Source organism: Carassius gibelio, chromosome A20 (assembly GCF_023724105.1).
Source record: "Carassius gibelio isolate Cgi1373 ecotype wild population from Czech Republic chromosome A20, carGib1.2-hapl.c, whole genome shotgun sequence".
Lineage (NCBI taxonomy): Eukaryota > Metazoa > Chordata > Actinopteri > Cypriniformes > Cyprinidae > Carassius > Carassius gibelio.
The window spans coordinates 8,627,429-8,651,952 of record NC_068390.1 but is presented as its reverse complement, the minus strand read 5'-3'; the positions used below and the strand labels follow the sequence as shown (position 1 = coordinate 8,651,952).

Sequence of the window (24,524 nt, the reverse complement as noted above, 5' to 3'; positions counted from 1 at the left end):
TATCGTGAATATAGAATAACGCAAACACCACTGTATATCTCTCAGTGTAGATTAAGTGGTGATTTGTGTCCACGTTATTACAGTACATCAAGATTGTTGAATCTTGTTGAAGCAATTAATTTGACAGAACTATTGAAATATGAAGTAAACTCGACACAATTTAGCCTCCCAGAATATTCTCTTCTCATAATGCTGAAAGTAAACTCGGTAGCTCCCACCCTGTGACTCATTTCAAGATATATTTGAAAATGTTTTGACATCCCAGTGTCCAAAAGAAATGAAAAAGGAAACACGTAGGTTGCAGCTCTGCAGATAATGTGGTGTCACTACTCAAATAAAGAAAAAGGGAATCAGAGTAATGGCTAAAATTTCATATACCTCCTATATACTCCTGTACATTAGGCATTATTAGATCATTTTCATTTGCAGTGGAGGTGTAGGGAGTTTACAAGCTACTGTCCTCAATCACACGCACTAACATGAAATGTTTCGAGTGTAAATGCTGTGCTTCTGTTATTCTCTAAATCCTGAATAAATTGAATGCTGGAAAAGAAGCCTGTCGTTTGTGGAGGAGGACCAAGGTCCTTCCTTTGTATGCTGTCATTCACACTGTACAATGAGGAAACATTTCATGCAGGATAAAGAACTCTAAATTATAAATTCTCCCCAATACACCTCAGCAGCAAGCTTTACTCCCCAACAGGAGCAGTGTAGGAAATAAGGGGGAGTTAAAGAGACGGGCATTGTGCAACTTTTGTGCTTTATTAGATATAGAAAGCAAAGCAGAAGAAACAGAGTCATGCATCATTGTGTCAACTGACACAGGATCCCCGCTGATTAACAAAGAAGAGAGGGATTGAATCGTGAGGTAGAGAGGGCCTGAGGGAGGGGCTTACAGCACTGAGAAACAAAAGAGAGAAAACACTGAAAAGAACAATCACCTCGGAAATTCCATCGCCCAACAAAACACATCAGGAGTTAAATAAATGCCCAGTGCTTTCAAGAAATTGTACTTGTTTGATGATGTAATAGACTCAAGTATTATCAAATCTATTTGAAATAGAAATAGATTAGAAGTATCACTTTGGTTGAGACTTCATTTTGAAGGGCTGACTTAGTGTATTATGAATCCATGCAGAGTTTATTCTCAAAAAGTGTTTTCACAAGGTCTCGCTCACAAAGCTGTAGAACGATCCTTTAATGGGTCGCAGTTAAATATCAAATTGTTATCATGACTTAAATCATTTGAGGCATTTTTAATTGTTTGCTACGTTGCCCGTGAGAGGACATGGTCAGTTCACTTAGTTTTGTCGTGGCCACGACATAATAACTCGTGGGAACGTGATAATATGTCGTGGCCACGAGATATTAATTTTTGGGAATGTCATATTATGTCGCTGCCACGAGATCCTTTTGTCAAGGTAACGACATCCTTATGTCGTGGCCTCGAGATGCTAAGTTTAGGGAACAACATCTATTTCTCCTAGCCACGTCTTCTTATGTTGAGGGAGCGACATGTTTTTCTCGTGGCCACGAGTTTAATGTGTAAACAAACCTCTGTGACCATAGCAACTCATTCATGTTTTATTTTAAATTATGAAATTATTATATTATTTATTATAGAAAAGATTTAATTATTAAATTATTATAATAACCATATGCCTTGGCTACGGGACTTTATTGGGTGTGATAGTCAGCATTCAAATGAAGTTTATCACGAATAAATAATAAATTGAATAAATAATTGTTATAATAAGGAATTAATAAACAGATTCATTTGTAAATGAAAACACAACACGCTTATTTATCATCACATCACGTCAAAACTTTATTGGCATAATTGTCAGATAAATGATAAATGAGCCTGTTGTGTTTTCATTTACTAATGAATCTAGGGGCTGAGCAAGTTTCTGATAGGGCTATAGCACCACTCTAGGGCAGCCACTGGCATGCTATAATAAATAATATAATATTTTCTTAATTCAAAATAAAATATTATAATTAATACATCTCTGATAATCCTGGGTTGCTATTGTCACGCAGGTTTGTTTACGCATTAAACTCGTGGCCATGAGAAAAATATGCCGTTCCCTCAACATAAGAGAAGTGGATGTCGTTTCCTCAACATAGCATCTTGAGGCCACGACATGATGACGTTCCCACAAATTAATATCTCGTGCCCACGACACATAATCACATTCCCACAAATTATTATTTCGTGGCAGTGACAAAACTAAGTGAACAGACCATGTCCTCTCACAGGCACCGTAGTTTGCAGCGTGTAATTGTGCTGACGTCCTTATTAATAGCAATATAAATCATTTACAATTATATAGATTTGTCAGTCTCTCCATAGTGTTACATTTATTAAACAGTTATAGATATAGCATACTTAACATTAAATACAGCTATTTATAAATTAAATAAAAGTTCAAATTTCTTGTCAAAATTAGCATTTCTTTTTTACAAAGCATGTGTTGTCCATTCAGAAACCCTTATGAGCCCAGAAGGCTTTTGGTAAAACAAAGTTAATCTCTCTCTCTCTCTCTCTCTCTCTCTCTCTCTCTCTCTCTCTCTCTCTCTCTCTCTCTCTCTCTCTCTCTCTCTCTCTCTCTCTCTCTCTCTCTCTCTCTCTCTCTCTCTCTCTGCAGACAAGTTTGAAAAATTCATAATGCATCTAATGTACTTAAAATACTTTCCAAAAACCACACAGAACCATTAATAAACTTTCAAAATAGGCTATACAAATAGTGCCGAGTGTTAGAGCTTCATATTAACTGTAGAAACATGAGCAAATTATGTTCGATGTTTAGAAAACACTGTAACAGATACAGAAATAGAGGGGGATAAAGATAAGAGAGCTTATGGACTGAAAATATTCAAGAGAAAATCCCATCAAATGTTTGCCTCAAACTGTAGCTTAACATTCAAAACCTACTGACAAAAGAGAGGAACTAGGAAACCCTGCTCTTAGTTTAGTAGAGTACTACAGATCCGTGAAAGAGAGTTACCAGGAAACTCTGCTCTCAGTTTAGTAGAGTACCATAGAGCTGTGCCTTGGTGAGACTGTCCTTTCTTGACAGTCCTAGTGTGCCAAATTTTTGGTACGGTTGTTGTGGAGGGGGTGGTGGAGTGGTTCCCTGAGGGGACATGCTGTGCCTCTCGGGTTGGTAATGCTGCAGCTCAGCAGCCATCTCCAGAGATCCATGGTCCAGTGACTCATTTGAACTGTTGGGACTTACGTCAACATACTCTGTTGCCTGGCCCCCAGCTGCCACCGCACCATCTTTTGGGCTGTAGAGGCTGTGCTCAGACTCTTGGCTATCCTCCTTGGAGTGGTAAAGGTGAGGTTGGCTTTGCTGCTGCCGTAAGCCTGGGCTGCAATCAGGGCTGGGGCTAGAGAAGGGATCTACTACCCCGGCATGATGGTGGTATACATCAGTACCTTCCTGAAAGCTACTATAGAGAGGACCAAGACGGATTTTTGCAGGCCGGACTGAGAAGTGCTGCTCAGAGAAGCTGTAGGGTGATGCCCGGCCGGGACTACGGTATGAGTGGGCACTCAGGTCCTCCACACTCAGTTGCCTCCAACGACCAATCAGCTCTTCCTCCTCAGGATTAAAAGCACTTCCACGGCGACTGTCACCATAGGTGATGCTGGGGGAGGTGGAAGGTGGCAGGGGCTCATAAGGTTCACTGTAACAGGAAGACATTGTTCTGCTGTAGATGGGTGAGCTTCCATTCTGATGGTGGCTAGACTCAGGCTGTTGAAAAGTGTGGGCCTTCGTAAAGGCGCTTGGACTCTCCCTCTCCCAGGAAGAGTCACTCTTGTGCTCGTATTCACCTCCATCCCTCCAGTCCATGTAAAGAGCTTGGTGGCGCGGAGAAGATGCAGCACTGCTTGGAGGATCCTGACCCTTGTCCTCTGATCCTCCTCCACTAAAACTTGAGTAAGAGCTAGAGCCTCCTCCCAGAGAGGTTGTAAACTTTCTGAAGTCCTGGGAGAAGCCAGGCTGCAGGGACATGGATCCCTCTTCTGGGTTGCTGTCAGTGGAGTTCTGGGGTTCATACACTTTCCGCTGTCCATGGAGGTCCATGCTGGGTCTGCGCTCTCGTCTCCGTTCATCAGGGCAATAAAGTGCTGTATCACTGCTATGCAGGTCTGACTTGTAAGTAGCTCGGAGGCCAAGGCGCTCAGTGCTACCCACAAGGCTTGTGCCCACAAGGAATCCCTGGCGTTCCTTGGGTTGTGGGCTGGGTGAGCGAGAGGCTTGAATGCCGCAGACCTCGTCTGGTTTCTCCAGGACCTTAGCAATGACAGAGGCAGGCACTGTGTCGGCATACGGGGAATGGCAGAGAGAAGAACCCTCCATGTGCAAGCTTACACGCTCCTGAAACTCTGCAGGCAACTGAGAGAGTAAAACAAATATTTATATTAGATGAACCAATAAACAATAAGAGTTGAAACTTGCACAAAAAGAGAAAAAGGTAGACGGTTATGGAAACGTATCTGGAAGGGATAAGTGGGGAATAATATGGAAGGTCAATATCAGTACGAAGTTTGCAAGAAACATGCAAGAGATTGGTGAATGAAACCAAAGCACCCAGTGAACACAGACATTTGTAAAGCAAACCACCAAAGATATCGTTAAAGACCAGTATTAAGTCTTCAGACAAGTCCGTACAAATGGTCTACGTAAGTACATGATTTGTAGTATTTCATTTAGTGAAAATTGGCCAGAGAGAAAACCACAGATTTCATTATCATTGACACAACACACAGCGTACTAAGCATCAATCCAATATCACAACCCTTTTTACTTCTCAGTGTTTTTCACCATAGCAACAAGAAGAAAGTAAATTGCAGTATATGGCCAATTATAGAAACGTAATAAGAGCAAAGACAAATCAAAAAATGTATTCTTTCAAAATCAATAGGGTAGATTTTGGTTGATATCTAATTCATACAACATCTGTTGACTTTCTGAGTGTTGTTGCTTTTGAGACATTTGAGCTGCTTTTAAAAATATTCTCTATGGTTATTCAGAAACTTGATTTTTCCTCTAACCACGAGACACCTCTTGTCCAGCTATGTCCATCTATGAATGCTTAGTGCCAAATCTTTGACATTTTCATATAAAACAATATGCAACGCTGAATTCCATCAACACATCGTGTAACAGACACACTGATGTTTCCATTCAAATATATCTGCCAAATATGAACAGGTTTTTTTACAGAAGGCATCATTTCAACATTAGTCTCTGCTCTAAACATCGTGGGACTGGAGTAACGCTTGGAGCAGATTTGAAGAATAAACTGCCAGGTTTATTGGCACACAGTATTATTACTAAACATCCTCCTACTTCTTCCTTGCCAGAAGAGTCACCCATTCTTAATTGGGACAGAGCCTCAATTTTTCTTTAAACAAGAACTTGATTTACTTATTGCTGACCTAAATATTAGTTTCTTTCAAACAAAGTTTCTGTAGCTAAACTTAAACGATATTGCACTAAAGGGAATAGTTGGGTTTATTTATATAAAATATATTTTCGAAAATATATTGTTGTGGATGACATCCAAAAAGGCTGACAGAGTGGGGTTTTTATTCATTGTTGTTAAAAAGACATATCCAATTACATTTCACTGTATATTTAATTTTTAGATACTTAATTTTACCATTTTCAAAAAGTAAACTCCGCTCATACATGTTAGTGTACCACAGAGGCAATAAGGGATATATGTTATTATTATTATTATAATTATGCCTATTAGCATCCTTTAATTAAAAAAATGTTTAAATAAAGAAAGCAAACAATGAAGAAGCTAATGAGTGTTTCATGTCACAAATTACTGCATACTGTATTACCCATAAACATAATACTGGCAACATTTGCTCAAATCAAGGTAAAATGTGATAACTTACCTCAGATAACTGGGCTCTGTAATGTGACTTATTACACTGCAAGAGCTGTGCAGCCAGGTTACAGTCCTTTCTGTATAAGTCCTATTGAGAGTGGCAGAAAAGCAACTTTTAGATAAAAAAGCAAATACACATTCCTCTAAAGGGCTGCCATTAAGCCTCAGTGTATAAAATAAAAATCACACTGTCATTATTTCTCTTACATTGTCCTCTCTCAGTTTCTCAATGGTCATCTTAGCTTCCATGAGATGATTGTTAAGGACGATGATTTCTCTGCTAAGAGCCCGTTTCTCATCATCGTGGTGCTGTGACTGGATGAAAGGAGCACATTTTCAAAAAAAAAACTATATTATATGCATTTACAATCATATATACCCTGAGACCCTGATTCATACCGCCAGTATGAATACAGACAATTTCACAAAGGGAGAAGTCAATGCATGTGTTAAGTCATTCTGTACTCCTGGGAATTAATCGGCGTATTCAAAGGAACATCAATAAAAGGCTGATATCACATGATTTTCCTTTCATACCTGAACCCTTAACCTTCACGGTCATTATTGACGTCTATGGGCGTAATCTTTTGCTAAAAACATTTGTTTACTATACTGTAACAAACTCGGAATAAACCCTGAGGAGTGGATCCTAATACAGACATGTAATGGTCATACAATGAACTGCAGCAGGCAGGCTAATTATATTTCAATTGTTTCAAACTTCAAATTAACAAACAGGCTGTGGATGCAGATTTTGTGAGTATAATAGACTCACTATCACATTGTCATGTAAAGGCGGATAGGCTGTTGTAATGGACTATAATTAACGTCAGGCGCACCAGTGGCAGTGTATTGATATTCAAATAGACTCTAAGTGCATTCAGCGCTATTGTACACGTTTAACACATTCCCTAATCTTTCACACCAGAAAACAAGTACACACATGGACAGAAGTGTGGACAGCGATGTAAACATTTCCATCCGAAAAACACTTAAAGAGGATGATGAGTACTCGTGAACACATATGCAAACAAAAACCTTCACATATTAAAACAAAAAGCAGTGCCCATACACCTCTTGTATAATTTGGGCTTTTTTAGTGTGTGGCCGATGTGTGCACTCACATTTTGGTGGATTTTATCCTCTAAGTCCTGGTTGATCCTCTGCAGTGCCGAGTAACTGCTCTGTATTCTGTGGGAAACACATGAACAAAACATCTTTTTATTATTATTATTATTTTTTTTTTATCCAACATGCACTGGGAAGTCTTAAACGCTTTCCTTATTTCCATGGACACAAGTCGGTTACCAAAACTCTTACCACCTGTTTATCTTCATCATTATGGTATCTCTTGTAGTATTAATTCATAACATTTATTTTACGGTGGACCGAGGATCCCAACACATGGCGAAGCTATAACTGTATAACTGACTCCTACATATTTGGCATCAGCCAAGTGAAGTAAAACAATCTCTGTGTCCCAATTCACTTACTATCCTTCCACAATAGTAGGCAAGGCTAGAAACAGTGAATTCCAAATTATAATATGTTTAAACATTAGCGCAGAGGCACCTTTTTAAGTGGCATGAAAGGAACATAATGGGAGCTACCTCAAAAATGGTTAAAACTATATAATGTCAAGAAGTCTGCAATATTCTCTATTACCCACTATTATTAACTGTATTCACAGCTTAATGGTTGCTATTTTCTTCCCCAAAGAGAATTAATGTAAAATACCATAAGCAATGACCATAGGCATAATGCAATGTTGTAATGTGCTTTGTTTTTCTTTCCTTGAATTGAAATTGTTTCCGTTTCACTCTAGTCAGTTTTCATCATTTTAGCTTTCAGAACGGTGCTTGCAAGTGTCACCTTTGTAGCTACAGTACTCTGCGCCCTTGATGCATATTTCTGTCAAGCCCACACTGAGAAGAGCTCCACAGCAGACTTCTAACTAACAGTCAATGTGGCATTACGTCAAGAAAGTGTGGACCCAGAGAATGAACGCAAGGGTTGAAGGTGGTGTGATTTGGGACGGGGTCAAAGAGTACTGCATTTTAGGCTGTAGGCTAAAACCAGTAATCATGTAAACATTTTAGGACTTCTGGTAGTATCGTCCTAAAGTATCAATGTATCAATATGAAGTGACAGTTCAGTGGTTATAGAAAGGTAAACTTATCTACTCACTCATCTGCTTTTACAGCCTTGTTGTGTTTTTGATTGCGCTCATGCAAACTATTCTAAAACTTACAAACTAAATGTTTTTTTGTTTTTGTTTCTTAATAAAGTCTTGTCACATTCAAGTGAGCATGGTGTAGTTCGTTTATATAGCTTACGGTTTGCTTTTTACTTCTGGTGACTGTATTTAGGCTCTAAATTTCCTAAAAGTTATGGTAATTTGTGAAGATTATTGTGATGAACAAAATGTATAAAAATCATGAACTTTTCTTGATCTTATTTTCTGCAATAATTTAAATGCCAATGAAAAAAATATATTGGGTTTGTTTCAAGGGAACCAGAGGGATTCAAACTTCAAGGTAGGCTTACAAAAGCATGTCATCAATGTAGCATATATGTGCTATTTGTCAGTCTTTAGTACTTTATTTTATTAAGCATGGGGGACTGACAACTGAAGGTCTGGAATCCATCGAAGCTTTCATTGGCCATTTTCCATGAGGCCGTTTGACCGACATGTCAAACAACCAATCACAGTTAGTTTTGTTCAGCTTCAAGTTTTGAGGCATGGAAATGTCGCCACAATAACAGACTAGGTGTAAAACTCTTTAACATATTTTAAAGATTCCATGCCGCACACTTTAATTTTTACATACTTTTATAGCTCCTGCATTTACTTGATCCTGATAAGCGCTCATCGTCACAGTTGTAAACACAACAGCTTTCTTCTTTCATGAGGAGTTTGTGGTTACGGAATCTTTGTTTACAGGCAGAACGTTAAAGAACGCGACACACACGTCTCCTGGAAATCCTGTAGAATTCAACCAGTCGGATGATGACTATGACACTCCTGAAGTGTTTCCATGTTTGTGACCCATATGCATCAGATGTTTAGCCAGTGGTCCGTGGGCGTGACGTCTGAGGCTGGGACTAGGCTGCCTCTGACAATAGCCACCTACCAGATGTTGCGTGCTTCTGAATCTTGGTAGCTAAGTTTTTTTCTGTTTTGTTTTTCACAAGCTCATCATGACTAGCTAGTCAAGACTGTTACCTGGAAACAGGAACTTAGTCACATAAATAAACTATGCTTCTAAGCATAGGTTGAGAACTGTAGTTCCAACCGCACAACTTATGTGTTGTTTTGTGAATTTCCATTGGAACTATAGATTCGGAAAACATCAAATTGATGAACTATGTTGGTAATGATGGAACTTGCGTCCATAGTTGGCTAACAATGCTGTTGGGAAACACACCCCAGGATGACCGCTGCAAAATATCCCAAAACAATCAGAGTTCCACCATCATGTTTCACTGTTTACTGACTTCCTTACAAGAAGACTCACAACCTCTAAAATGATTTTGATACATTTTGATTTAAAAGTCCTAAATGGAATATCATCTAAATTGGTACAACATTTGTTAAGGAACACACTTTGAGACCGGAAAATATATGTTCTATATTGGAGGAATGTGTGTTGTATGAATGAAATTCAGATGTACTAGATCCACAATGTTGGCTTTGTCATGTGACCAACATCAGTTGCATCATTTCGCTACCATTAGTAAATCTTCTCCCATGGGTTCTTGGGATAGTAAAGTGTCCACTGGATGTGCAATTCAGAAATGTAGGCGAAACTAGTAGTAGAAGTGTTTTATGAACATTACAAATTTAGACATGCTACTCTGGCAACTGCCTATTACATAGAATAGAAGTAGACATATTTGGATGCTTTCTTTGTGTTTTGACCAATATAAACCCATAAAAATTGAAATCAGGAGGGGTGCAAATACTTTTTTTTTTACACTACTGTATTAACCTTAAAGATGAGTAAGCTTTAAGGTGATGAATTTGGAAAGATGTTAGCACTTACATACTGCCGTGTATTTTGCAACAACAGCAGGTACATACTTAGAGAGCATAGTAGGCGAATTGGGATAGAGCCAAGTTGATTGTCCTGTCTGATAAATTGTTTAATGAGTTTCCATATGTGAACAGAAAGCCCCACTATTTAAAAGCCAGATGCTATTGTGTACACTCTTCTTACCGGCGTAATTTGTCGGTGAACTTGTCAAGCTCCTCCTGGGCTCGGCGCAGCTCTGTCTCCAGGTACTGCCTCGTGGAATCAAACTCGCGCTCTAAAAGCTCCAGCTTATGAGTGGTGTAGGAGAGACGTTTGCGCAGGTCTTCTTTTTGTTCCTGCAGAGAGCTGTATACAGATGTGCATGCGATTACATTCACTTCAAATGACAAGAAATTACAAAAATAGTCCCTGAATCCGTTCGACATGGATCAGGTAGACATTCAGGATCAATGAAGGCAATGTAAAATCTCAGTTTGGGCCAGATTTCTGAATGTATTTCACTTCATTGTGCTGACATGATCGATAACTGCCATGCAACCCACTGATCACATTTAATGTAACCCAAACACACTCACGTCAAGAGTGCCTTGGTAAATCAGGTTTACTGATCTATTTAATCCCCAACACTCATTTTTCTCATTTCCCACATCGATACTTAGTCACATGACCTATGCCATGTACAAATGGTCTATATATAGATCAAACACACAAGCGGGGATGGGGCGAGAGAGATGGATGGAACCAAACACAGCTTTTTACGATACACAAGAGAACCTCTGAGTGCCCTAATGATTTCATATTGATGGACAGATGTGTGGTGAACGATAATGACTTTCTGCCTGCTGATAGAGGCGGCGGCTTTCAGCATGCCACAAACCACACTCGATCAGACGTGCAGACAACACGTGTCTAAAGCAGTGAGGATGCAACACAATCGATGCACACGTGTATTTGAAAGTGAGCAGGAGCCAGCACACACTTGTTCTCAGCAGGACGCAGTAGAACACACACATGCACACACACACAAGCCAAAACATTAAGTCTGACATCAAATGAAAGTTGGATTCCCCTAATAAAATGTAGTATGGTGGTGTCATGGTAATATTATGAAAATGAATAAATAACATATTCAGATATCACGGTATTCATGGTACTCCATAAAATGTCAAAAAACTCCATAGACACTGAACTGCTCTGTAGGTAATTCTGCATGTCCATTTATTTATTGATTTATGTGTTTGTTTATTTATTATTTTAGCATTTAATATATATTCGCAGCATATATTTAGCTGATCACATAGAAAATAATTTTAGTCTGCAAGTATACTAGTGAATTAAAAAATAACCATGATGACATAAACATGAAATGAAATAGTGAAAACTAGGGCTGTCAAAAGATAAAAAAAAATGTATTGCACAGATTTCTGTGAATAATTGTGTGAATAATTGCACATGACATTAAAATGTCAACATTGTAAGTAATTCAAATAAACTAAAATTCATAAATTAAAATAGTAAAAACTAGGTCTGTCAATAGATAAAAACAATTGTAATTGCACATAGACCTGAAATTTTTTAACTGAAAGTCATTTTAATTTTCAAGTTAACTAAATCGTAAAAAAAATCATAAAACAACATAGTTAAAACTATAGGCCTATCAATTGATAAATTAATAATAATAGCACATATTTCGTTGAATAATTGCACTAACATTAAAATTTGAATTCCTAAATATATTTTCACATCTCCATATTAATGTATTTTATAAAGTATTGGACAGATGATGCTACAGTTTAAACTTTTAGTTATAATCTACCCTCATCATATAATTGATATCCCTTTTCTCCTTACATGTAATATATACCAGTGTGTACTCTCAACTCAAAACGTAACAATTGCTGAGATACAGTATATGTGACAACTAGCCTGGTTTTCTATGAACTTTGCAATATTAAATTAAATTAAATGTATGCATTTAGCAGACGCTTTTATCCAAAGCAACTTACAGTGCATTCAAGCTATCAATTTTTACATATCATGTATTCCCGGGGAATCGAACCCCCAACCTTGCGCTTGATGGCGCAGTGCTCTACCAATTGAGCTACAGGAACACTACAAAAACAGATGGATATAAAATTCTCTATATAAAGGAGATGAGTCGGTGTATAGTCTGTATATGACACTACATGATTTATTCCACATTACCCACTGTATACTGACATTGTATATATAAATATATATATATACAAGTTGATTTGACTAATTTCTTTAAACAGCCCTATTTTACAAAACAATAACACTTCCGTAGTCAGGAGTGGATTGGTGGATTGGAGAGCATGATTATGGTCCTGTATGTGTGCACAATAGCATATTCACTGCTCAACACTTGTAGCACCAGCAGTCTTGATGGTCAGCACTGGACGGAGATGGACATGGTCGATGGGATGACTGTGGTGGGCGGACGACGGGGTTGAGAGAGCGTCTTACCTCTTTTTCTGAAGTTTACAACCATTTCGAGAGGTTTTAAGGGCTGTTTTTCCAATATATATCTTTTTCATGGTTTTGGCAGTAGACCTCCTCTCATGAAGGTCTGTGTATAAATTCTCTGCTCCCTAACAGGGATTCCTCTTATTCCTGCTTGAGTTTCAGGTTAGGTTTCCCATGCAGCCCTGACAGACCGCTGGAGATCCTGCCAACAGAGTAAAGAGAGTGGCGGCCTGCGCTTGCAATCATATTACAAAATAATAACGACAGCAATTCAAACAGTCTCATCAAACTTGTGATTCATCTCCAAGCTTCATGCCTGAAACTGTCACGCCGAGAATGAGCGCGCAGCGACAGGCTTAATTAACCTCTTTGGGCCGGGTGCGTTTGTGAGCGACGAGATGAAGTAAGGTAGGAACGCGATGAGACAGCTTGCGACTTCATCAAAAAAACATTCACCTAGTTCATCTGTAGAGTGCTGCAGCTTGGGGAATATTTATACCTCACATTTATGGCACCTTTTCCACTAATAGGGTTCGAAACAAGGCCCAAAACTCTTCAAAAGTTTAAAAGGAGGAAAAGGATTTCAGAAAAGGATTGTCCGTCCAACTATATCTTATATGAGCAATTGAAAAACCAAGATTTGGGAAATGCTAAATTTGTTGTTTTCTTAAAAGAAGTCTCTCATGCAAAGCAAGACTGTATTATTTAATCAAAAATACAATAAATGAGTAATATGTCTCTTTCAGTGTTACGTGATTGTTTGGAAATCGTTCTAATATGCTGATTTGATGCTCAACATTTCTTGTTATAAATGATGAAAATATTGAACACGTTAGAATGTTTTCTGAAGGATCATGTGAGACTGAAGACAGGAGTAATGATGCTAAAAAGTCAGCGTTGCAACACAGGAATAAATTACCTTTTAAATATATATATTATGACAGAAAACTGATATTTTACGCTGTTATAAAATTGCACAATTTCATTGTATTATTCTGTATTTAAGAGATTAAAGCTTGAATGCAGTTCATACAGCCATACATGGCAAGATATTACTTTTGTTTGGACAGTTAAAAATGAGTGAATTAAAATCATTTTTGCTAAAACCGTATTTTTCGGACTATAAGTCGCACCTGAGTATTAGTCGCATCAGTCCAAACATACGTCATGATGAGGAAAAAAACGTATATAAATCGCACTGGACTATAAGTCGCATTTATTTAGAACCGAGAGAAAACATTACCGTCTACAGCAGCGAGAGGGCGCTATATACTGCTCAGTGTAGGCTACAGGAGCACTTTTGAGCATCATCTAGCGCCCTCTGGCTGCTGTAGACGGTAATGTTTTCTCTTGGTTCATTTATATTGGTTTATATCAATTTAATTTTGATAAGTAAGTCGCACCTGACTATAAGTCGCAGGACCAGCCAAACTATGAAAAAAAGTGTCACTTATAGTCCGAAAAATACGGTACATATCAACAGAATATGTGAAGATTATTGCATTGTATTATTTTAATCATTTTGTTTCCGTTTTAAAGGGTGCCACCACTACTCTAAAAGTGGAGGGGAAAATGTTTTTGGGATGTATAATGGGGATTTATGATTTTGTAATTCCAAACTCTTTACATCAAGGTTACAGTATACACTACCATTTAACATGTACTATATCCTAAATTAGGTATCATGAATTATTTAACTTCTTTTTCACATATTTGTCCATCTTGATTTAACATTCATTTTTAAATATACAAGAATTTCTGGCATGCAACAAGATAAAATCAGAAATTTGTTAACATTTAAAGTGTTTTAATCTCACGTACAGGATCTATTAGTTTGAGTTATTTTATCATTGATATACTATTATAGTTTCTGTGACTTAGATTATTATAATTTATTTTTTCATTTTAACGTTTTAGTAAGTTTTAGATGTTGTGTATTCTGTCATTTGTCTTGTATTTTTTTGTAATGCTTTATTGTTTTATTTCTTTGTTTAAATGTCTATAGTTTTTATTAAGTTTTATTTTTGAATTTACTTTGATTTAAATTAAATAATAATGGAAAAAAATACCTTGAAAGCTAGCTGAACTAAAATATGCTATAATTTTAATTTAAATAAAAAAAATGTTGGTTCTAGTTTTAGATAATGATACTAAAACTGTGAATAGTTAAGAGAGTTAGTAGATAATCTGATGTATCTAATACTTTGCAGAATAAACAAACACTATTTATGCCTCCAATGCTTTAAAAATGTAATAATAGAATTTATTAAACCCTTTTCATGGAAAGTGTTATATATATATATCCATCAGGTGAGGTTGGACAGATTTTTTTGACAATTGGTCATGAGTTTCTCTTTGGTTTCCCCCACCTCTGACTCATCGCACACTCATTTTTTTTTTCTCTGCCATCTGAATCACCGCAGGGTGTCAATATAACACCTCTCCCTAAATCCTCACCCACCAACATTTACCACATCACGAGGGGCAAGTATACTCCCACAGCAGGCCATGGAAGTCAATGCATCTTATATCACGGGGGGCTGCATTGGCTGCATTTGATCTTTCGGAAAGAGAAGCTGACATTTTAGAGGCACGAGGGAGGTAATGAAAGACGAGTGGAGCTGGAAGAGTAGAGGGGCAGGAGTGAGATGGAAGAAAGGCTTCAACCCACAGACTAAAAGAAAAAAAAAATACAACAAGAGTGTAAAAGTAGCTCAACTCTGAGAGAGACCAAACTTACAACTGCATCTCATATGATAAGCAATTGCATTAACCAATGCACTGACAATACACTGACACCAATAATATATACATTTTTTAACCCTTGTGTGGTCTCTGTTCAAAAAGTAGTCACACTCATTGTCTTCAGTCAGAAATGACCGACCATAGAGCAATACAGAGCATTATTTTATGTGTACAATTTACAAATCGCCCACAATGCAGACAAAAATTGCACAGCAATGAAGGGGTGAAACTCTAAAACAGAGTGAAAAATCAACACACCAACTCAAACGCGCGGACACACACTTGTACCCACAAATACACACCTATGAACTGGTGTGACTGTCAAAAAAAAAATAATTTGAGTACAATGGAGTAAGTGGAGAGGAAGGAAGGGGTTAAAACATCAAGAATGTAAAACGGAAACATCCACTCTCACTCAAAGACACACACACACACACAGAATTATACATACTCAAATGAATTGGTATGGCTATAACCATAGCCTAAATGAGTCAGAAGACATAAGGGGTTAAAGTCAGACCAGACCCAGAGAGATTAAGCTCTGATTAAGCATTCCTGATCATTTTTGTTACATTTTTATAGAATTGTTATGTTTTGTGTAACAAAGTGCTTTCTGTGTTCAGGTTTGAATGTAGTAATAATAATGCAAAAACCTACACTACAAATCAACATTTTAAACAGCAAATAAATATAAACCTTGACAAAAAGTAGTCTTTGAGAATGCCTAAATATACATTAAATTCCACAACCTAATACAAGTAAACAAATGTTTGTAAAGTCCTATACAGGAATCTAGTGGTTACACTATGCAATTATATATATATATATATATATATATATATTTTTTTTTTTTTTTTTTTTTTTTTTTTGCTCTCACCAGGAAGTGCTATTCCACCTTCAAAACTTGGAGTTTAAAGACCTAGTCTCTATTTTAATCTGAAATACTGAATTAAATGAAACATTATTTTTTTTTAAATTGGGGGGAAAGTACCATTTTCAATGGGAAAAAAATTATCATAATTATTCCAGAAATATTAATTAGTACCATGAAATTCTCTCCCTCCAAAAAAAAAAATAACAAAAAAAAACAATATATATATATATTTTAAAATATATATATATATATATATTAAAATATATATATATATATATATATATATATATATATATATATATATATATATATATATATATATATATATATATATTAAAATATATATATATATATATATATATATATATATATATTATTGAGCAAAAATATATTAGATTGATTTTACTGATGAAAAAAAAAGTTACATTTCAGGTGTCCAGTCACTTTTGACCATGACCATGAGTGTGACTCTCAAATGAGGAGCACACAAGGGTTTTATTATTGATTGATTATAATAACTACAATGTGACTATGTATCTGTAATTACATGTTTGTCTTAGAGAGAGAAAAACAGTAAATAGTACTGTAGATTAATAATAGAAGAATAGAATAATACTGTAGATTGAAAGTCTCACAGACTTAAGATATCCAATGCCATTTAAATGTTTGGGGTCAGTAAGAATATTTGATGTGTTTAAAACATGTCTCTTATGCTCACTAAGGCTGCCTTTATTTCATTAAAAATACAAGATAAATTGTAATATTGTGAAATATCATTACTGTTTTCCATTTAAAATATTTTAAAGTGTAATTTCTTTCCTATAAAGCAAAGCTGAGTTTTCAGCATCATTATTCCAGTCTCAAAATCGACAGTAAACTCACATTCAGGTCTGGTATTTTGGGGATTTTCTTTTCTTTATCTGCTCTGACTTGATTTGTTGTTACCCTCTCCGTCTCTTTTGCCCTCTATCTTTCACTCTCACTTTCAATCTCACATCATCCCTCCTTCCACCAGCCACCCACTTGCGAACAGCGAGGAATAATTAAGGCTTAAGTGGATTATGCGGCCTGCAGATGGCAGATAAACGAAGAGGAGAAGAATCGGGACAATCTATCCAGGCCGAATTGAGGATGAGCAACGGAAATCTGATGAGGGGAATGGGATTTCAAGAAGCAGCAGCAACACGTCGCGCCGAGGGCCGTGATAAAATGTGTCATGGTGCCCAGCAAATCAACCGGGAGTCCTTTTTGCTGTGGGATTTAGGTTAATTTTCTGTGGGTAATTGCTTGAAAACTAGAATCGAAAAGTTTTGGATGACACCGAATGAGATTAATTGTTCCGTCCCCAAGAAAGCTTTCAGTTATGTTAACTACACAATGCCAAAAAAAAGGGTCCTGTATTTTTCCAGCAAAATGCATTTGTCCCGAATTTTTATTTTGTGGTAAAATACAACAAATTAAATAAACACAGACACACACACACACAAAGAGAGAGGGAGAATACCCCTGGGATGCAGGGATCTGCTGGTATATAAAATATTCAACGTGCAAGGCTGAATGCTGGCAAGGCTGAATGGTACATAGAGATTTCTGAACATGCGGGGATATGTACACATTCAAGAGCGAACAGACGAGCTCACACATGTTAAAAATAGCAGCAGCGATTGATTTAAAGTACATTTTAATAAACATTTCTTCAGAACAGACAGAGAACATCAGCGCCTAAGGCTAAAAAACATGGATTGTTTTTAGACACGTGATTGCGGATATCGTTCAGCTGATAGACTAAATGCACAAAGCAAGATACACTGAAACCAACAGAATGACCACATGCAACAGATTTTGAAGACTAACTGTGCTGCTGTACCATCAAAAGTCACTTTTTAGTGAGGCATAGTGACCATTATTTTAAGATTCTGGAAAATAATCATTACACTTTTCAAAGACACTCATGTAAAGTGTTTCCAAAAACATATTTACGTCGCAGATTACATGGAGCTAATCTTTGTTACTCAAAAAAATCTCATAAACAACCTTGAAACATAATATAATATATATATATATATATATATATATATATATATATATATATATATATATATAAAACACAAAACTACAATATTACCATGTTTCGAAAACCTGTTTCGAAAACCATGTTGAGAAAAACGACTTTATATTCAGATTTGTTTGCAGTGCAGTAAAGCTTGTTCTTATTTTTGCTTTTGATATATATAAAGACAAATTATTTGTATATTACGGCAGTTTTTCTTTTTAACCTATGCTAATTTATAATAAAGAAAGTATGTGTCCAGACAGGATGAATTTCATAACTTTGTAACAGTAATCTAATGGGAATCATCAGTTAAAATAATAGGAAGTGTGGGGTTGCACTTAATTATCATAAAAATAAATGTCACAACCAAAAATAATATAATATAATATAATTATCCAATTGTTATTATATGTAATATAAATAATAGAAATTACTTAAAAAAAAACATATAGTCTTCATTTTCTACATGCTTTTTTATTTTGGGGTGAAAATGAGGTGGACATGTTTTTGACAGGCTTGGGAATTTCACCAATTTATACCCAAAAACATCATATGGTAACTTGTACAAATGTTACTTCCTGTCTTTTGGAATATAATACCTGAAATAAACGTCAATTTGTACAACTGTACAGTATAGGAGAAGAGAAAAAGGAGCAAGAAGAAGCGATTTCAGTGTGTTACATCAGATTTGCTGCACTGAGGGGTCAAGGCTATGCTGGCCAAAAATGGGATGATAATTGGTGTTTCACCTTATGTTTGCATATTCTGTCCATCAGCTCCATCAGCTCTCGTGCCTCCTTTGCAGAATCGTCGATGACATAATGATTCAGACCTTCGCACCCTTTGCATGCACCTTGCATGCTCCGCACAATGCAACAACATCACCCATGGAGCAATTATTACAGAAGTTAACCAACAATCACTAACTAACTAATCAACTCAAATGACTTGTTAATTTTTCAGTCCAGCTCAAGCTATATTTGACAGATTTTGGTGCACTGTGAACTTTAACCCTCATATCATTCCACTTGGATGATTAAGTCAGTTTTTTTTTTCAACTCCATTGCAGTTTATTTAATTTGCAAATAGTTCATATCGGCATGTTTAATCAGGCAGGAAATGAATGTTGGATTGCTCTCTGCCAATCGTGGCGATCCACTGTGACAAGAGGTTTCCATCATGGATGCAGGGTCCTTGCCAACACATTTACTTTAGTTTTTCATTTCTCTCAGCAACACAAAGACAAGCCTGCTGAAATCCATCAGCATGATTCGAAACATCTCTGTTTCACCCTGTAATCTATTAATAATTCATGCAAAGGAGGGGGAACCCCCAATAAATCGCCCAGCCTCCCGCACAGAGCTTGAGTCATATCTTTTCTCCCCCTCATGACTTCTATACTATAATATACAGCAGCGGCGGTGAACGCTTAGCATGCTCACAAATCATTCCCCAAGCCCCATCTCTGATGTCACCTCGATCTGATCGCAGCACACACATGGCTTGAATATCCTCCAGCCAATGGAAAGGTGCCGTTCAGATTGGGAATGGCCATTATGTGGCTTTCAACATCTCTACAGGTCTCCTCCGATGAATCGATATCCCCAGGAAAGAGGGAAGCGATGCATGCACATCGTGAAATGCGAATGTAACTAATCAAGAACACTCGGATGTGATCCACATTACATACAAGTTTCCAGGCAGGCGCTTTCTAACCAGCTATCTCCCATTTTCTGGTGGAGAATGCGTGCATCACTGTGAAGGTGAGTTCATGCTGCAGTCCTGCTTTAAAAGGCACCATGCATAGAAGAAAAAGAGGGACAGAGGAACAGAAAATGACAGAAAGGTGAAGCCGCTTACCTTATGGTCTGCATCTCCTCATCAGGAGCCTGGAAGAAGGAAGAAGAGGAGATTACTGAAACGAATGTGTGCCTGCTTCCCGAAGCTGCCAAGGCATCACTGCGCAGTCTGAGGCACACACAGCCGCTCTCTCTCCTTCTGTCTCTCCCTTTTCTCTTGCTCTCTCTCTCTCTCTCTCTACTTAACAGTGCCAGTATACTTCTGCACCGGTCTCATGTGCGAGGAGCGGAGAAATCTTGACAGATTAAGTGCGAATGGAAAGCACAGTCGCAGCTAGAGTTCAGATACACAACATCATACACGCCGCCCCCTCGCCTTCCTCCTCCCCGAAAGATACTCACTCATCGGCTTCATGAAGATCCACGGGATGTGAGGACTGACAGCTGACCAGAGAGAGGGAGCGGGTGAGAAAAAGAGTGTGAGATGGTGTGTGTGTGAGAGAGAGAGAGAGAGGGGTTTAGGAGAGAAACAGGTGGGTTCATCTGTTGATGGGGAGGCACTCCGGTTCTCACGTCCACTGCATGCTACAGCTTTCTCTTTCACTCGGTCTGTCTCTCTGCTGCCCCATGAATAATGCAAGAGAAATTCAGATTCTCATTCAGATTTAGTGTGCAGCAGTGACCAAGGGCTGTCCCGGCAGTCCTATTAATTCAACACCAGGCAGGCAATGTGTGATCCAATGTGGTATAACACGCTTGTTTCATAGTTTGAATGCCTATCAAAAAATAATAATGACATGTTATGTTTGTACATTACACTAATTTTGTAAAGTACTTAATAATATATTTTTATGTTGCATATACATGTCAATATATCCTTTATGCAGTCCAAAAATCTCACATGGATGTATAACCAATGCGATACAAAATTTATAGCTCAATGTTTTTAGAGCGTTTAATTAGATTTGTCATCTGGAAATTTAAATGTGTATTATGAAAGGAGACTGCAAAATTTTTCCCAGTATTCCCATTCAATTCAAAACGGCAGGTTGTGTGTGTGATTTATGTATTTCTTGCAAAAAAATAAATAAAAATTAATAAAAAATGTGTGCCTGCTTTTAAAAGGCTATCATTGAATAAAGATTCTTCACACACTTTTGGTAAAAAATACATAAAACACTTTTACAATGTTTATACAAATTTGTTACACTGACTGGTTTAATTACTTTTCCTACTTTTGTAATACTTGTAATTTTTCGTGTTGTGAGTCGTGAACGTTTCAACCACATCAAACATGAATGCAACAGAAATCGCAATGCCAGAAATTATATTTTAATCATTTTTGGAATGAAACGTAAATTATTTGTCTAGGCATTGTATGTTAAAATATTATCATATTCACATTAACGTTTTTTTCTCATATCTTGTGCATTTCATTGATACTGTTGTTAAAAAAAGTCGAATAAATATAATAGAATACTTTGCACACTCTTAAAAATAAAGTGTATTTATTGATAGGGTTCCAGGAAGAACCTTTAACATCCCTGGAACCTTTTCATAAATAAAAAGATTAATTGGGGTCCAAAATAAACAATACAAAAAATATGAAAAGCTCTTTTTGGAACCATTTTTAAGGGGCAAAAATGTTGGTTGAGGTGGATAGGATACCACAATTGTACCAAATTCTTCATGTGATATAATTTAGTCATAATTCTGGTTAGTTTTACAAAAAAAAATTTTTTTTTTCAGTTATTTAGCATGCTTTTACTAGTATATTGGCTGTTAATTAGTAATTATGAAGCACATATGAATGCCTTATTCTGCATGACCATATTCTAGATCACTTAACCCTACCCTATACCTAAACATAACTAAAACAACTACCTTACTATCAACAACCAGATTATTAGGGGTTTATTCTTGGAAAACTCTTTAATAATGAGTAAATGTTCCCTAAAGTGTTACCGAATGCACGTATCAAAATCCATATTTTGTTTAGCCTACATTTATATGAAAATTTGGTACTACTGTAGTTGATGACGCAGATGTTCACTTATCATCTTCAGTGTCCATTAAAGCAGGAAATCGACTCAATCTTCTGATATAAAGATCAACCTCATATGTTTGTTTTCTGGAAACGACTGGAAATCTCACTTTCCGACAAATGGCAAGGGAGCTCTGCTAGTTTCATTTGACAGGCACACTCTCTCTCTCTCTCTCTCTCTCTCTCTCTCTCTCTTCTCAGGCACACACAGACTCGTGTCTCTGCCCCCTCACCGCCCACCTTTTTTCAAGCAGTTGCTAAGGTGACGGCAAAGACTGCATTTTAATCAGATAATAAATTAATTCAACGTTTGTGTGTGTGTGTGTGTGTTCTACAAATGAATGCTTCACGAATATAATGGGTAAACATATTTAAATCACTTAAAAGTTAACAGGTTCAACTAGCAAATCTGGAGTATTAAAGCTTATTGGATAGTATTCCATTCCCTGTGCATTTTGTACTTAAAAAGTACATGATCACAATAATACAGCGTGACCTGGTGTAACCAAACACATTTATTTACACTACAGTTATGTAAAACTACATTGATCCAATTAGTTGCCAGATACAGTATGTGATCCATACAGTCTAATGCACCCCCCCCCCCCCCTCAGCATCTGATTGGTTGATGCATTCGGTTTCTCCTGCTGAAAGAACACACACACAGACTGGGACATACAGTGAGAGCACAGGAGAGGATTTTGAGCTTCAGAAACATTAAAGATGCAGCACACACTATGACATGTGCATGTGTTTTGGTCTAATATGGACAGTAAAGTGCCATTGCTCTGTTCTGCATGAGTTCTGGCAGTCTTATCTTTTCAGAGCTCAGCTAGACTAAAAGCTTGATTCAACAGCAATGCCTTCTGATATAGTTATGAGTCAGGGACAGACAGCATTGTTTACTACTGCTGTGGTATGTAGGATAACGCATCCTACTCAGCCAGGCCTTTATATCTCCAAAATGTGTGCTGAGACAGTATTTAAAATGTATTTTTATTCTTTTTTTTTTTCAGTTTTGGATGGCAGCAGTACCTAAAGAAAAAAAAAAATCACTGCTTAGAGGTTGTTGTTTTTCAAAGCTCTGGGGACTTTATGGACTTGGAATCAACTCGGATATTTTCACTGAAACTCTGTAGAGGAAATAAAACCTAGAAACATTTAAGGCAATTGTTGACATATGATAAGAGTTATTAAATTAATATAAATAGCAAAGCTTAGATGCTTAGATCAGTGTTTTCAACCAGGGGACAAGGGTCTACTGGGGGCCCCAGAAAACTTTCAAGGGACCACAAATATATATACTATAGCACTGGGGAGGCTAGAGGAGACACATATGAGATGATTAGTTCTTTACTTCAGGATAATAATCTGAGAAGCCAAAGATTTACACAAAAAATCTCTGTTTTCTCTCCAAGAAGAAGCAAGTGGTACATTTAAGGGATGAGATTTGTTATTTCATACTCTATGTGCATGACTGTAAAAAGAAACATAAAATAAAATAAAATGTGACAGGAACGACTTACCATGTTGATGTCCCTGGGAAGGGAAACAGATCGGCAAGGATATTTAGTGGGGGTTTCCCCTCTGTAGAGCAGCGGGCTCAAAGGTCTGATTCTCTGGATGGGGTTTGGAAGACATTCTGTAGTAGTCTTAACTTCTTTTCTCCCGTTGCTCTCAAATGTGATGGCCGTCTCTTTCTTGGTCTTCACTTCCTTTATCTCATCCTCTCTTCGCACACAGTCGATGTCCGTCTCCAGGTAGGCTTTTTCTAGAGTCTCTGGAGCACCTTGTTCTTCCTGCATCCCATCCACGGACTGGATGCTCTTCAGCTGATCTGGGCTCTGAGAAAAGTCCACGTCCCCCAGCTGCTGTTGAGGGTCTGGGATCCTGGACTTGCTACTGTGACTGGAGATGGAAGAGTTAGACCTGGAGGATTCAGTCTGCTTGGACAACACGAACGGGTTGGTAGGGCAAAGGACTCGGCTGCTCACTTCATCCAGGAACTGTGAGAACTTCAATTTGGCTTCGATTTTTAGTTCCAGTTGATGCTGTAACACAGCCAAATGCGACGCGGCCTGTCCAGAGGTCATATTGACACCTTTAGTGGAGCTCCTCCCTTCTTCCACACTGGTCAACACTGCCCCCTGCTGGCAGCTCCCTGCTTTGGTATTGGGTTCTCTAAGGGGGCTGTGTCCTTTTGGTTGGTCGCAACATTGCTCTACTTGATGGCATCCGTTGGTGTTAAGCTTTAGGCATGTAGTTGCCTCTGAGCTCATACTATCCCAACTAGAGGCCCATGAACTGCTGCTGTTACTGGTGCTCTGTCCACTGGGACTGGAAGTGAAGCTGCGCGATTTCCAGCTGGTGTGTCCAGCTGCGAGATTCCAACCTACACGTCCTTGAGAAGAATAAAACATCTGAGGCGAGGTGGACGAGTTGGAGGAGGTCGTAGAGCTGCAAGATCTTCTCCTTAAAGGGAGCTTTTGGTACATACTGCAAGCGGGATCCATCACCCCCAGTAATCCTGTTGGCCTGAGCTGAAATGTCCACAGGATCTGATGCC

The 24,524-nt window shown here is 37.6% G+C and overlaps 1 protein-coding gene across 1 annotated transcript; it reads right to left on the bottom strand.

Annotated features, from left to right (window-relative positions):
* Positions 1 to 743: 743 nt before the first annotated feature.
* LOC127938021 (brain-enriched guanylate kinase-associated protein-like) lies at positions 744 to 24,072 on the bottom strand. Its single transcript, XM_052534384.1, has 7 exons — positions 23,485 to 24,072; positions 19,976 to 20,004; positions 10,140 to 10,301; positions 7,044 to 7,110; positions 6,127 to 6,234; positions 5,927 to 6,007; positions 744 to 4,409 (listed from the first exon to the last, which is right to left on the bottom strand). The coding sequence occupies exons 1-7, from the start codon at positions 24,049 to 24,051 to the stop codon at positions 3,027 to 3,029; spliced, it is 2,397 nt and encodes a 798-aa protein (XP_052390344.1). The 5' UTR covers positions 24,052 to 24,072; the 3' UTR covers positions 744 to 3,026.
* Positions 24,073 to 24,524: the final 452 nt, after the last annotated feature.

Coding starts and splice junctions, on each gene's coding strand:
- LOC127938021 (XM_052534384.1), bottom strand. CDS start 24,051: ATGACCTCTGGACAGGCCGCGTCGCATTTGGCTGTGTTACAGCATCAA. Junction 20,005..23,484: donor TTCCCAGGGACATCAACATG/GTAAGTCGTTCC, acceptor TCCTTCTTCCAG/GCTCCTGATGAGGAGATGCA. Junction 6,008..6,126: donor AGAAACTGAGAGAGGACAAT/GTAAGAGAAATA, acceptor CACTCTCAATAG/GACTTATACAGAAAGGACTG.